This window comes from Bombina bombina, chromosome 2 (assembly GCF_027579735.1).
Source record: "Bombina bombina isolate aBomBom1 chromosome 2, aBomBom1.pri, whole genome shotgun sequence".
Taxonomy (NCBI): domain Eukaryota; kingdom Metazoa; phylum Chordata; class Amphibia; order Anura; family Bombinatoridae; genus Bombina; species Bombina bombina.
This window is the reverse complement of record NC_069500.1, coordinates 1,442,321,008-1,442,337,831: the sequence shown is the minus strand read 5'-3', so window position 1 is coordinate 1,442,337,831 and position 16,824 is coordinate 1,442,321,008. Positions and strand designations below refer to the sequence as shown.

The 16,824-nt window shown below is 39.4% G+C and overlaps 1 protein-coding gene across 2 annotated transcripts in view; it reads right to left on the bottom strand.

The window, feature by feature from the left end:
* Positions 1 to 14,465: 14,465 nt before the first annotated feature.
* Positions 14,466 to 16,824, bottom strand: part of INO80B (INO80 complex subunit B) — a 66,585-nt gene continuing 64,226 nt past the window's right edge. The window contains exon 5 of one of the 2 annotated variants that reach the window (XM_053704401.1): positions 14,466 to 15,284. In XM_053704401.1, coding sequence (XP_053560376.1) covers positions 14,721 to 15,284 — 564 coding nt within the window. In that variant the 3' untranslated portion in view covers positions 14,466 to 14,720. The remainder of the gene's footprint in view (positions 15,285 to 16,824) is intronic. The other variant, XM_053704400.1, reaches the window with a different exon arrangement.

Below are 16,824 nucleotides of genomic sequence, written 5' to 3'. Positions count from 1 at the left end.
TCTTCCTGATTCTCCTCTTGACTCACATTCTTTTTTGTTCTTGCACCTCCTCTTTTCCCTCTGTGGGTCTTGTTTTTGCCCGAGTGGTAGATTGGTTTTGTTCTCCCTTTTTGTAGTTGTGGTGATCCAACTCTAAAAAAGAGGAGGAAGAGTGGGGTACTTGTGTATTTGTTGGTGTTTGAATGTTTACTCGATTCATTATATTTTCTTTTTCTCCAGCTTTTAATTGTCCCCCTGATTTTTCTTTCGGCCTCTCATTGTGAGGTTCTTTTCTTGATCCTTGTTGTCTATTGTCTTGTATGGGGGTCTCATATGTATTCCTGTTTCTGGAGTGTTGATCATATGGTCTTTCTTCATCATAGTTTCGTTTCCGTTGGTAATTTCTCGTATCCCGATAATATTCTCTTTCCTGATGGTTCTGGTGTCTCCAGTTTCTTTCTGGGTAGTAGGAATTATTCCAATTTTCTTGTGCAAATCTCCCTTTGTAATCTCGTTCTCTCTCTCTCTCGCCATAGGGATTTGTATAATATTCCCTTCTTTCCCTTCTATGTTCAAATCGGTCATTACCCATTCTATTAGTGTATGACCTTCCATACATATTCTGTCTATTATATGTATGTTGCCCCCTGTAATTGTTATCAAAGGTTATATGTCTCTGATTATAGTGTTCATTTCTAAAATCTGTATGACCAAATCTGCGTACTGATTTTTCATTATAATGGTCTGACATATTGTTCCTATAATGGGGAGTATATTGTTGTGATGTTCCAGAACCATCAGGAAAGAGAATATTATCGGGATACGAGAAATTACCAACGGAAACGAAACTATGATGAAGAAAGACCATATGATCAACACTCCAGAAACAGGAATACATATGAGACCATACAAGACAATAGACAACAAGGATCAAGAAAAGAACCTCACAATGAGAGGCCGAAAGAAAAATCCGGGGGACAATTAAAAGCTGGAGAAAAAGAAAATATAATGAATCGAGTAAACATTCAAACACCAACAAATACACAAGTACCCCACTCTTCCTCCTCTTTTTTAGAGTTGGATCACCACAACTACAAAAAGGGAGAACAAAACCAATCTACCACTCGGGCAAAAACAAGACCCACAGAGGGAAAAGAGGAGGTGCAAGAACAAAAAAGAATGTGAGTCAAGAGGAGAATCAGGAAGAGGAGGTGAGCGAAAAAGGGATATTCAACTTGAGTTCTTATAAACTAAACAACGAGGAGAAATCTATTCTAAAACTTGGTCTATCTTTCGCTCCATCAAAGAGTCTTGACAAATTTACGACATTAGTAAACACAAAGGAATTTATCAGGAAATTAACCCTGAAAAGGTTCTTTCTAAAGACACCGACTGAAAGGATGGGTTGTGGATTCCAAGAATACAACCAAACTCAGCAAGATGATGGCTACAAACACACAAACCTTAAACCAAGGTCTACATTTTACCCATTAACATACAAGGGGACAGCGCTCAAAACTTTCGAGACCGTAGTCTGTAGAGAAATACGAGATATTACCAAGAACAAGTTAAAATTAAAAAACAGGAATTTATCGGATTCACAACTGAGAATTGTCAAACAATTGGAAGAAAACCACAATCTCACCATAAAGTCCGCTGATAAAGGAGGTGGGATTGTAGTAATGAACAGAACGGATTACAACAACGAGACAGAAAGGATCCTGAGTGACAAAACCACATATGAAAAACTAAGAGAGAATCCTGTGAATCTATATAAAAAGAGACTAACAGATCTCCTAAAGGGGGCAAAAGAGGACAACATCCTGAATGAGAAGGAGTACAATTACATTAATGTACAGTTCCCTAAGACTCCCATAATATATCACCTCCCAAAGATCCATAAAAATCTGAATAATCCCCCGGGAAGACCAATTATTTCGGGGATAGGATCTTTGAGCAGCAATTTGTCGGAGTATGTGGACAGACACCTCCAAAAAATAGTCAAGGAACGTCCATCTTATCTAAGAGATTCCACCCAGATTATTAACCTACTTGAGGAAATTAGCTGGGAAGAGAACTACATCATGGCAACAAGTGATGTTACAGCATTATACACAAGTATTCCTCACGAAGAAGGAATGAGAGCAGTACAATTATATCTAGAGAGAGATGAAGAAATTCCGGCAAGACAATGTGATTTCATACTCGAGAGTATCCATTACATCCTTCACCACAATTATTTCTGTAATGAAGGGAAGTTCTATAGGCAGATCTGTGGGACGGCGATGGGGACCAGGTTCGCGCCCAGCTATGCTAACCTGTACATGGCTAAATGGGAAGAAATTTTCTGGGAATCATGCCCAGCGGGCGCGGACCTGGTCTTTTATCGCCTTTATATCGACGATATTATACTGATATGGAAAGGAACACAAGAAGACCTAGAATACACCTTTAAGGTGATGAATCAAAATGAAGCAAATCTCCATTTCACATATGAGTGTAGTCAAAAATCCCTAACATACCTCGATTTAAAAATAGAAATCAAGGACAATGTCATTGAAACATCAACTCATTTCAAAAAGGTGGACAGTAATAACTATGTCCACCAAACCAGTTGTCATCATAAAAATTGGAAAGCAAACATTCCAAAGGGACAACTTTTAAGGATGAAGAAGAACTGCTCAGACCCCCAAAAATGGGAAGACCAAGCCCAAATAATCAAGGCAAAATTCATCGAGAGAGGCTATGATGAAAAATTCTTGGATCATAAGATAGAAGTAGAGAAAATTGAAAGAAAAGAGTTAACCAAATATAAAGATAAGATAAGTGGGAACGAAAATAGCGAGATCCTCAATGTACCATTAATAACGGAGTATAGTGCAAACAGCCATATCATTGAGAACATCTTTCAGAATCATTGGAACATCTTAAAGGATGATGACATCCTCGGAGAAAAACTTCCTCAAAAACCGAAATTTGTGTATAGAAGGGCTAATAACTTGAAGAATAAATTAGCCCCAAGCACAAAGAAAGTTAAAAAACCTGAAATAAAAGATGCATTCGGGAAAACTGTTAAAGGTTTTTTCCCTGCCACACATGCAAGGCATGCAAATGTGGTAGTAAATCCACGGAGTTCCAATCACATAACAACAAAGAAAAATATAAAATCAAGGATCTCATACGCTGTCAAGATAAAAACGTTGTGTATCTACTCCAATGTCCTTGTGGTCTCCAATACGTGGGGCAAACTTCCAGGACATTGAGGGATAGAATACGTGAACACTTGCTGTGCATTGAGAAACTCAACAAGGAGACCGCGTTGTATAAACACTTCTCCGAAAAACATCTCGGAGATGTTAGAACATTGAAATATATGGGAATACAAAAAGTGCCTAAAGACTGGAGAGGAGGCAATCAGGAGAAAAAACTACTTACAGAAGAATCAAAATGGATATTTCGTCTAGATTGTCTTTTCCCGAGAGGACTAAATAATAAAGAAGATTTGTCCCACTTATTAAATCTGAACTAAGGCGAAGTTTAAAACATCTACTTTTTGCCAACCATAGCCGCCCCTTGAAAGGCAAGAGATATGAACAGAATTAAGCTTTCCATTTTTTGAATGAAAATCTGAAAAACTGGTGATACTATCCCATCACTTAAAAAGAAACTGATGGTCCCTGACACAAATAACAACAAGAGATGATATATGTATATATATTCCAATTCGATCTGCCAAAAATCAATTTAACTTAATCTGCCAAAAATCAAATCGAATAGAAGCTGTGTAAATAAACTCTCTCCCTCTGCATCTCTCCTCTCGCCTAGATGTGAATTCAACAATAGTTATTCACTTCGAAATAGTGAGTTCAAAAGACACCTGTCATAACAACAGACATTTTTTAACCCTACAAGTTACAAGAATAGGAATACGATCCGTAAGTAAATGCCACTTATAAGAATCCTGCCCTTGACTTAGGAGGGAATATATTTATAGCAACAAAAAGTTCACTAGAGGCCACATAGACAAATCAGTCTTGTCTGTGCCCACTAAAAATAAATATAATAAAATTTCTCTTCACATAGAACGATAAAAGAAAAAAATCTTTTTGCGTAAATACAAGTCTAGTCCACTAAGAAAAGTCTGTATGGAATAACCATTCGAAATTTACATATTTATTATTGAAAGTTACAATTTCCCAACCCTACCACAAAAACTATAACAAACCTATGCTAAATAAATACATGAAATAATAAATACCCTAAGAAAACTCAAGACCTACATAAATTGACATAAAGCACCCCTCGACCACAAAATATGAAGTCAGTAAAAGTTTGTAAATCTTTTAACATAAACTGGAGAATCAGTAAGAAACCAGGACTGTGAGTGATTGAACCGCTCACAAACTTGGCAAAAGATCAACTTAAGTCTGATCATAATACACAAGGAACACTGTAAAGGGTCTATTCTTTAGAAAACTGTAATGTTTCGAACAGCAAGAGAACTACATGTAACGATTAGATTTAATCGAGCTAGCAAATTTACAAGTGATATAAGTGAAATTGCACATTTCGTAGTAATACAAAGTATAACCCAAAATGGTTCTAAGGATTCACACAATAAATCACAGGTTTTTTTTATGTATCATCATCGGCACTAAAGAAAAATGCAGTATTTTGATCTCTCTCATAATAGTAACATCCAATAGAAATCTCTAAAACTTCACATACCCCTTAATTGAACCAATCGCTAAGGAGTATGGACGCTTCCAGACATTCATTTAACTAGCTAGCGTCCAGTTACCATGGTTACCAGTAACATTATCTGGGACAATGGAGTAGTCAAACTCTATAAACCCGCCCCCCACCTAGCCAATCAGAAAGGTCTATGAGTTAAAGACCATTATATCGGAGCGCACAAATATAGGAAAGGAACAAGTGACCAGACAGGCAAAGAGAAAAATAAATATGCAGACAGAAAATAAAAACTTTTAATAGACACACGGTATCCAAAAAATATATGGATAATCTCAGTCACGTGAAACCGGAAGTGGCAAGGTGCACTTCCGGTATACACGATAATTGCACAATTACAAAGTAAGGTATATAAAGACCCCAACAACACTAAAAAAACAGTCTTGATAAAGGTCAGTGGATGACCGAAACGCGTCGACTGGTGAGTGATATTCTGATATTATCAATTTTATAAAAACCATCTACACTATTGTTATTTTTCTTTCTGGCAGAAAGACTTTCATCTGCAACAAATTGTATCTGTTTTCGAAGACACACTAGTTCCCTCAACTTTGGAGGAAAAACTCCCACACCCACATTTAACATTCGTTTGGATTGTGTGACTAACCAACACTAATTTGAACAGACTTCCTTTTTTACCACTTGCTCAATCGTTTTTCACCGGATACATTTTTTATCATTCTTTTGCACCCCACTGGATATATTTTTCACCATTTGTGGAAACTATTGATCCACTTTTTATTGATACTTTCAGGAACAAAGTTTGGACTTTCTTTTGGGAAACATTTTGAATATAATTTTTATAATTTTTGTTCTCTGCTTATCCTTTTTTTTAGCAGTTTTTTCACATTTTTATTAATTTTTTTATTAATTGTTTTATTTGTCAAGTTTACATTTTTCCTTTGTAAAATCACGATTTTGATTTTGACACATATTTTCCACCAATCTGCTTATCTATTGTTTATGCTTCTTAACATTAGGAACACACCTTTTTAATACAAGGTAAACACCCCTCATCCACAGACATCAGTTACATACTACACTGTTGTATCCTGCCCATAGGCTGACACTATCGATTTCTTCTTTCTACACAATTATTGTATTGTATTTTTGTCATCCCTTGTAAAATCTTGGATCCTTGATTATTTGTTTTTAATGTAACATTGTTTTAAACCAATATTGTTTTATATATTTTTATACTGTTTTAAATTGTTTATTGCAATAAAGTGTCTTGAACGTTAAAAACTTATACTTGATTAAAACTCAAAGTAAACCACCCAGACCCTGCCCGTGCTGTTTGGCGCTTTGATATTATTTCTTCTGATTCTCCATACACTTCTGACCGCTAGGGGTCAATATATTAGAGCTAAGGGTCCTTTATACAGTAGGCGCTCAGTGTACATCCCATTTACCAATTATCTTCTCCTTGAATGTAGCTATCTCCAAAGTTCTTATGTGTGTTTGGGATAGATTAATAAGTCGGTTGCCTGACTTAGGCGTTCTGGATATGGTTCTATTGTCAGTGGATGAAAAATGTGTGGACTGTGGTTCAGATCAGACCAAAGTGATGTCTAACAATAAACAATAAACAATATATCAACTTTCAAATAAACATTAAAATCTCAACACATGATGGTGTAAAAGCATTCGTTCAAACTTCAATACAAAATTCAAAAAATAATACAATAATCAAAGGCGTGTGAGATCCGTTACCGGACCAAGTGGAGGGGGGGCTGTGAAAGAACCTGACGTTGATGCAAAAAGTAGGTGTTCAACCCCAGAGAAATGTGAATCCACACTAGCGCTAGTGAAAAAATTCAAAAAGAAAAAATATATATAAAATATATATATATATAAAATATAAATATAGAAAATATATATATATATATATAGTTCGAAGTAGATCAAACTTGGACAGGTGAAAAAATGTGAGACAGATGAAAATAGTGTGTATCTTCAAAAATAAATGAATAATCCCTTTGAAAAATAAAACAAAAATATCCGCAATCCAAAAGTGTAAAATTACGTAAAACAGATATAAATTTTGATGGGCAAAGGTCTTAATTGGCAGAGATTCTATATAGGTGCTCCAAAACACAGAGCCGCTTCAGCACCCTAGGTGCCAGATCCGGAGGAGGTAGTTACCAACTGGTAAGTGATATTGTTAGTGTATATGATGGAAGTCCATATAGTATATATAGGAATATTGTTCATAAAGTCAATATCACAAAAATATAAAAATATAAAAAGATGAAAAAGCCTGAAAGAGAAAAAAAGAAACAATAGTGCAACACTGTATATAAGGGACAATAGTGGTATAAGAATCAAGCTCACCAGTATGTCTGTCAACGCGTTTCGGCCACAATTTGGCCTTTCTCAAGACTATACTGAATTTGTGTGGACTGGGAGCTTATAAAGCCTAGATGTGGGATTGTTTGTGGGCGGTTTTGGCGCCAAATTTTGAGAAGGTAATCCCCTTCCTGTTTGCCTCAAAGCATCTCTGGGAAATTTTGAGAGGGTAATCCCCTTCCTGTTTGCCTCAAAGCATCTCTGGGGAATGTACAAATATTATCTTAGTCTAATTTTCGTCATAGTTTTCTATCTTCTTATATCAGTATTGGTTATATAATATAGGGCAAATTAACAGAATTTTTTTTTTATTTTAAAATGTGTCCCGGATCTATAACATACGTTATGCCGTTAGGGCTCTAAGTTAACCTTCTACCGTATTATGAAGTATAAATCTTTCTCTAGTATGTTACATCTTACAGTGTATTCCTTTCTTCGGAATAAGGAGTGTGGGTGCTAGTATTTGGATTTCGATCGCTTAGTTTGTTTTTATTGGGAGAAAATTGATATTTCAGAACCGGATGTGACGGCTCCCGTGTTGCTGTCTGGTGTATGTAATTCTATCATGGGCTTCCGGTTTGTTGTTTTTTTACTGCTACTACTATGTGTAGCTTACGGATGTTATACATTCTGACTAAATCTACTTTCTTGTGTGAGGGGATATAGTGACTGATACTTGGATTTCGATAACATAGTTCATTATTGTAAAAAAGGGGGGGGGGGGTTCAGAACCGGATATGACGGCTCCCATGTTGCTATCTGGTATATGTAGTCTAATGTGGATTTCCGGTTTTCCCCATTGCTCCATTGATGTTACTGCTGTGTGCAGCTCACAAATGTTGTAAATAATGAGTGAATCTACTCTCCTGTGTGAGCTTTCTCTCCTATGTCGACCTCAAAAATATTTAAAATATTTAAAACATTTAAAAATATTTGTTTATTTATATATTTAGTTTCTCCGTTTTTATTCAGTAATTTTATAATTGGGTATCTTCTTATGTTTGTATGTTAACTCGTAAGTGAGATAGTCTCTCTGATAATTAGGATGTACCCATGTGGTTCCTCAGCTATGTGTGAGCTCATTGTTAACTCAGTTACATTAATGTCACTAGTGTAGAGTTATGAGGATAGTGTTTTTAGAATAAATATCTATGTGGTTGTGTCTGGATCTAGGATACGCCCAGTTTGGGTCTCTGTATATAACATTAGTCTAATGGTAGTTTTGGTAGCTACGTTTGTGGTGGATACAGTCCCTATTAGCTTTACAGGGAGTGCAGAATTATTAGGCAAATGAGTATTTTGACCACATCATCCTCTTTATGCATGTTGTCTTACTCCAAGCTGTATAGGCTCGAAAGCCTACTACCAATTAAGCATATTAGGTGATGTGCATCTCTGTAATGAGAAGGGGTGTGGTCTAATGACATCAACACCCTATATCAGGTGTGCATAATTATTAGGCAACCTCCTTTCCTTTGGCAAAATGGGTCAAAAGAAGGACTTGACAGGCTCAGAAAAGTCAAAAATAGTGAGATATCTTGCAGAGGGATGCAGCACTCTTAAAATTGCAAAGCTTCTGAAGCGTGATCATCGAACAATCAAGCGTTTCATTCAAAATAGTCAACAGGGTCGCAAGAAGCGTGTGGAAAAACCAAGGCGCAAAATAACTGCCCATGAACTGAGAAAAGTCAAGCGTGCAGCTGGCAAGATGCCACTTGCCACCAGTTTGGCCATATTTCAGAGCTGCAACATCACTGGAGTGCCCAAAAGCACAAGGTGTGCAATACTCAGAGACATGGCCAAGGTAAGAAAGGCTGAAAGACGACCACCACTGAACAAGACACACAAGCTGAAACGACAAGACTGGGCCAAGAAATATCTCAAAACTGATTTTTCTAAGGTTTTATGGACTGATGAAATGAGAGTGAGTCTTGATGGGCCAGATGGATGGGCCTGTGGCTGGATTGGTAAAGGGCAGAGAGCTCCAGTCCGACTCAGACGCCAGCAAGGTGGAGGTGGAGTACTGGTTTGGGCTGGTATCATCAAAGATGAGCTTGTGGGGCCTTTTCGGGTTGAGGATGGAGTCAAGCTCAACTCCCAGTCCTACTGCCAGTTTCTGGAAGACACCTTCTTCAAGCAGTGGTACAGGAAGAAGTCTGCATCCTTCAAGAAAAACATGATTTTCATGCAGGACAATGCTCCATCACACGCGTCGAAGTACTCCACAGCGTGGCTGGCAAGAAAGGGTATAAAAGAAGAAAATCTAATGACATGGCCTCCTTGTTCACCTGATCTGAACCCCATTGAGAACCTGTGGTCCATCATCAAATGTGAGATTTACAAGGAGGGAAAACAGTACACCTCTCTGAACAGTGTCTGGGAGGCTGTGGTTGCTGCTGCACGCAATGTTGATGGTGAACAGATCAAAACACTGACAGAATCCATGGATGGCAGGCTTTTGAGTGTCCTTGCAAAGAAAGGTGGCTATATTGGTCACTGATTTGTTTTTGTTTTGTTTTTGAATGTCAGAAATGTATATTTGTGAATGTTGAGATGTTATAATGGTTTCACTGGTAAAAATAAATAATTGAAATGGGTATATATTTGTTTTTTGTTAAGTTGCCTAATAATTATGCACAGTAATAGTCACCTGCACACACAGATATCCCCCTAAAATAGCTATAACTAAAAACAAACTAAAAACTACTTCCAAAACTATTCAGCTTTGATATTAATTAGTTTTTTGGGTTCATTGAGAACATGGTTGTTGTTCAATAAAATTAATCCTCAAAAATACAACTTGCCTAATAATTCTGCACTCCCTGTATTGAGATGTACCTTGGTTTTTTCTTTATATGACATACCTGATTGTTACATTACTTAATAGTCGTGATGTGTGTGATAAGTACGATCTTGAACCCACTTAGCGATCGTAATATGTATCCGGGTATAGTCCCAACCTTAAGTGTGTGTGTTAGCTTCTATAGTTTGTTCTTAACAGAGGGCTAATACTGTGCTCAGGATAGATGATTCTGATGTTCGGAATGATTCTTTTAAGTATATTTGAACTGTATGACTGGGACGTGTTTGTGAAAACTTATGTGGACCTATACGTACATAAGTAAACAAATGGGTCTTCATGTTCATATCCACTCTAAAAAGTTTCCATCTATGGGGAATAATTTGGATATATTCTCTAAATGTATCGTCATGATTGGTTTTATTTTATTTCTTGTTATTTCATAATCCTATTTTCCGGATTATGAGCTATAAGTATGGATCTGTTATCAACCGTGTAGTCAGAGGCCCACTGGCTTTCGCTACTAAATCTCTAGATGAAAAGGCTATCTGGCTTTTGGTTCTTGGTAACTGATTTAGGGGATACCCTTATTATAGACGATGGGCCTACTGCCTAAATTAATGGCAGTTAGTTTTATGATTCTCTTCTTTTGTAGAAGGGAACTCTGCCTGATGATCTTTGCTAGTGCAGAGTCAGAAGATGAGCAAGGTCTTCCTTGTGATTGAGACCTTTGGGAAAAAGGCAATCCAGCATAAATATCCATCTGGATTCATTATATAAAAGTCTCTGCTCATGGTTCCCTCCCCGCCAGTTTCTTCTGACTTTCTGTATTCCAAAGAAACTAAAATCCTTCATATTCCCCTTGTGGATGGTCGCAAAATGTTTGTATAGTGGGGTATCTACTTTTCCCTTTTCTATGCAGAGGATATGCTCCCTCATCCTGTCCTTAAGGGCTCTTGATGTTTGCCCTATGTATTGGAGACCACAGGAGCAAGAGATTAGATATATGACGTTCTTGTCGCTGCATCTGATCAGGTCTCTGATCTTATATTTCTCATTTCTGTGATGTGAAGAAAACGTCTGTTTTTTGCCCATTTTTACAGGCCTTACAGCTCGGGCAGGGGAAGAATCCTCTGATGTTTTTGCCACGATAGTCAGTGGTAGAGTTGGTGTTCCCTTTTCTTGGGATACTAGGTGCTATCATACATTTTAGATTTTTCGTTTTTCTGTAGATAAATTTGGGGTTGGGAACTAGCTTCTCCCCAATTATGTTGTCTTCTTTTAGTATCGCCCAATGTCTCCTGATGATATTTTCTAGAATATGTCTATTCTCGCAAAACTCGGTTATCATCGGTACGTCAATTACATTATCGTTCCACATTATTCCTGGTTTTGTTTTATAACCTAAAAGGTTCTTCCTGTCGACCTTGCTGACTTCCTTGATCTTTTCATCTAGGGTGTCTTTGTCACTTTCATGAATTGCACCCACTCTACGAAGTCGGTCAGAAAAACCCTTTCAACAAGGAATCCAGAGCACCTCAATTCTTCACCTTCTTCTGTGAAGCCAAAGATAAGACTGAGATAGACAGGGAGGTGGGAGGGATTAAAAGTTATTGGAGTCTTTGTTAATTGCCAATATATAATGTGTATCCGTAAAGCATATTGTATGGAACACACACTACAGCCATCTGGTAATCGCAGCTCTGGTGTACAACGTAACGTTACTGGACCTGGATAATCAGCTCCATCCAGTCAGTGTGCAGAAAAAAACAAAGCCACAAGACATTAAATATAATTTTTATTTTTACCTTATGGGGTCAATGCTAATATGCTATCATTTTCTAAGGTTACAGTGACCTCCAATCACAGCAATCTGCAGCCACAGTGATCTCACACACACTAATGTCCCATGTGCACAGTAATCTGCAGCCACAGTGATCTCACACACACTAATGTCCCATGTGCACAGTAATCTGCAGCCACAGTGATCTCACACACACTAATGTCCCATGTGCACAGTAATCTGCAGCCACAGAGATCTCTCACACACTAATGTCCCATGTGCACAGTAATCTGCAGCCACAGAGATCTCGCACACACTAATGTCCCATGTGCACAGTAATCTGCAGCCACAGAGATCTCACACACACTGTCATTGTGCACAGTAATCTGCAGCCACAGAGATCTCTCACACACTAATGTCCCATGTGCACAGTAATCTGCAGTCACAGAGATCTCACACACACTAATGTCCCATGTGCACAGTAATCTGCAGCCACAGAGATCTCGCAAACACTAATGTCCTATGTGCACAGTAATCTGCAGCCACAGAGATCTCGCACACACTAATGTCCCATGTGCACAGTAATCTGCAGTCACAGAGATCTCACACACACTAATGTCCCATGTGCACAGTAATCTGCAGCCACAGAGATCTCGCACACACTAATGTCCCATGTGCACAGTAATCTGCAGCCACAGAGATCTCTCACACACTAATGTCCCATGTGCACAGTAATCTGCAGCGACAGAGATCTCTCACACACTAATGTCCCATGTGCACAGTAATCTGCAGTCACAGAGATCTCTCACACACTAATGTCCCATGTGCACAGTAATCTGCAGTCACAGAGATCTCTCACACACTAATGTCCCATGTGCACAGTAATCTGCAGCCACAGAGATCTCGCACACACTAATTTCCCATGTGCACAGTAATCTGCAGTCACAGAGATCTCACACACACTAATGTCCCATGTGCACAGTAATCTGCAGTCACAGAGATCTCTCACACACTAATGTCCCATGTGCACAGTAATCTGCAGCCACAGAGATCTCGCACACACTAATGTACCATGTGCACAGTAATCTGCAGCCACAGAGATCTCGCACACACTAATGTCCCATGTGCACAGTAATCTGCAGTCACAGAGATCTCTCACACACTAATGTCCCATGTGCACAGTAATCTGCAGCCACAGAGATCTCGCACACACTAATGTCCCATGTGCACAGTAATCTGCAGTCACAGAGGTCTCTCACACACTAATGTCCCATGTGCACAGTAATCTGCAGCCACAGAGATCTCTCACACACTAATGTCCCATGTGCACAGTAATCTGCAGTCACAGAGATCTCTCACACACTAATGTCCCATGTGCACAGTAATCTGCAGTGACAGAGATCTCACACACACTAATGTCACGTGCACAGCGATCTCTCACATCTCCTCACTCAGTGCATTGCTGCCTTACTGAGACACACACATTCCCACACTCTGCTGCCATACACAGAAACACACACACGTGCCTTTCAGCAACATACATACACAGACACGTGTCTTGCGGCAACACACACAGATACACGTGCCTTGCGGCAACACACACAGATACACGTGCCTTGCGGTAACACACACACAGATACACGTGCCTTGCGGTAACACACACACAGATACACGTGCCTTGCGGTAACACACACACAGATACACGTGCCTTGCGGTAACACACACACAGATACACGTGCCTTGCGGTAACACACACACAGATACACGTGCCTTGCGGTAACACACACAGATACACGTGCCTTGCGGTAACACACACACAGATACACGTGCTTTGCGGTAACACACACACAGATACACGTGCCTTGCGGTAACACACACACAGATACACGTGCCTTGCAGTAACACACACACAGATACACGTGCCTTGCGGTAACACACACACAGATACACGTGCCTTGCGGTAACACAAAGATACACGTGCCTTGCGGTAACACACACACAGATACACGTGCCTTGCGGTAACACACAGATACAAGTGCCTTGCGGTAACACACACACAGATACACGTGCCTTGCGGTAACACACACACACAGATACACGTGCCTTGCGGTAACACACAGATACACGTGCCTTGCGGTAACACACAGATACACGTGCCTTGCGGTAACACACACAGATACACGTGCCTTGCGGTAACACACACACAGATACACGTGCCTTGCGGTAACACACACACACAGATACACGTGCCTTGCGGTAACACACACACACAGATACACGTGCCTTGCGGTAACACACACACACAGATACACGTGCCTTGCGGTAACACACACACACAGATACACGTGCCTTGCGGTAACACACACACAGATACACGTGCCTTGCGGTAACACACACACAGATACACGTGCCTTGCGGTAACACACACACAGATACACGTGCCTTGCGGTAACACACACACAGATACACGTGCCTTGCGGTAACACACACACAGATACACGTGCCTTTCGGTAACACACACACAGATACACGTACCTTGCGGTAACACACACACAGATACACGTACCTTGCGGTAACGCACACACAGATACACGTGCCTTGCGGTAACGCACACACAGATACACGTGCCTTGCGGTAACGCACACACAGATACACGTGCCTTGCGGTAACGCACACACAGATACACGTGCCTTGCGGTAACACACACACAGATACACGTGCCTTGCGGTAACACACACACAGATACACGTGCCTTTCGGTAACACACACACAGATACACGTGCCTTTCGGTAACACACACACAGTTACACGTGCCTTTCGGTAACACACACACAGATACACGTACCTTGCGGTAACACACACACAGATACACGTGCCTTTCGGTAACACACACACAGATACACGTGCCTTTCGGTAACACACACACAGATACACGTGCCTTTCGGTAACACACACACAGATACACGTACCTTGCGGTAACACACACACAGATACACGTGCCTTTCGGTAACACACACACAGATACACGTGCCTTTCGGTAACACACACACAGATCTGTCAGACTCTCTGCTCCTCTGCAGACTCGGTGAGCACCAGTTGAGTCTGTGTGTCACACCCAGAGCTCTCCATTTGCTCAGTGACCTCAGTCTCTGTGTGAGTTGTGCTCAGCAAGTTCTTTCTGTAACACCCCAGACTGCAGAGTGCAACACCAGTCCTGGAGCAGGAATATTTCTTAGCGTTGCCACATCCTGGTACGCTGCACATTGTAGGCGCAGGGAGTGCCGGCAGTGGCTCAGCAGGGGTCGGGCCAGGTATGCCTGGTGGGAAGGACACAGTGATACCTTCAGCTGAGTTTTGATAGCGTATGGTGGGGCAGGTTGGATGACGGCCTCTCTTTTCCCGGTTAGGTTTGTTCCCTCTAGATTTGGACGTCTTCGTTAGCCTCTCAATTGTCTGCTTCTTGCTTTCCTCTGCCTTCTTGGCCGCTTGCAGCCTTCGTTTACGGGCTTTCTCCTCCCTCTTCACTAGCATCTCCTCAGACAGCTCCGGCGGAGGGCGCTGGTACTCAGTCGGGGAGAACAAGGTGTGGGGCAGAGCCTGTTGTTTCTGGAGAAGTGCTTTCTGTAAGGAACAAAGATAGGAAATAAAAGCCGACAGCAACACTAGTACAATACAGTTATGATAGGAAAGTCACAACTTGGCCCTTGAGGGCTACAAATAGGCTGAATTTCTCTTTTCTATCTTTATAGATTTAGGTCAATGATTGGAAATGGTTTAAAATGGCAGCAAAACTACAGATTGATTGAATTTAATGCTACTTATGCAAGTATCCCACACGAGTTAGGTTTGACAGCTGTCACGTACTTCTTGAACACATCCTATTCAGATGAAATGATATATTTGTGATGTTATTGAGCTCCTACTAACCCACATTTACTTTCTGTACGATGGGCAGTATGACCTACAGTGTTGTGGTACTGCTATGGGAGCTAATTTAACACACTCTTTTGCAAATCTTTTTGTGGGTTGGTGGGACCCCAATCCATTTGCAGAAAAGATTGTCTTATACAGGTGCTTTATAGACAACCACATCTTTGTTGTAGATAAGTCACTTACATTTGACAAATGTTTTGGCTTTTATTAATGATAATGGGTTTAATCTTAGGTTTACTGGTGAAATGTTTAATCAATGCAATCACTTATTGGGTATTTATACACACACACATATTTATACACACACACATATTTACATACACACACACACATATATATACACACACACACACACACACACATATTTATACACACACACATATTTACACACACACACACATATATATACACACACACATACATATTTATACACACACACATATTTACACACACACACACATATATATATACACACACACATACATATTTATACACACACACATATTTATACACACACACATATTTATACACACACACATATTTATACACACACACATATTTACATACACACACACACATATTTATACACACACACACACACACATATTTATACACAGACACATACATATTTATACACACACACACACACACATATTTATACACACACACACACACACATACATATTTATACACACACACATACATATTTATACACACACACATATATATATATATACACACACACACACACACACATATATATATATACACACACACATATTTATACACACACACACATACATATTTATACACACACACACATACATATTATACACACACACATATTTATACACACACACACATACATATTTATACACACACACACATACATATTTATACACACACACACATACATATTTATACACACACACACATACATATTTATACATACACACACATACATATTTATACACCACACATACATATTTATACACACACACACACATATATATATACACACACACATACATATTTATACACACACACATATTTATACACACACACATATTTATACACACACACATATTTATACACACACACATATTTATACACACACACACATATTTATACACACACACATATTTATACACACACACATATTTATACACACACACATATTTATACACACACACATATTTATACACACACACACACATATTTATACACA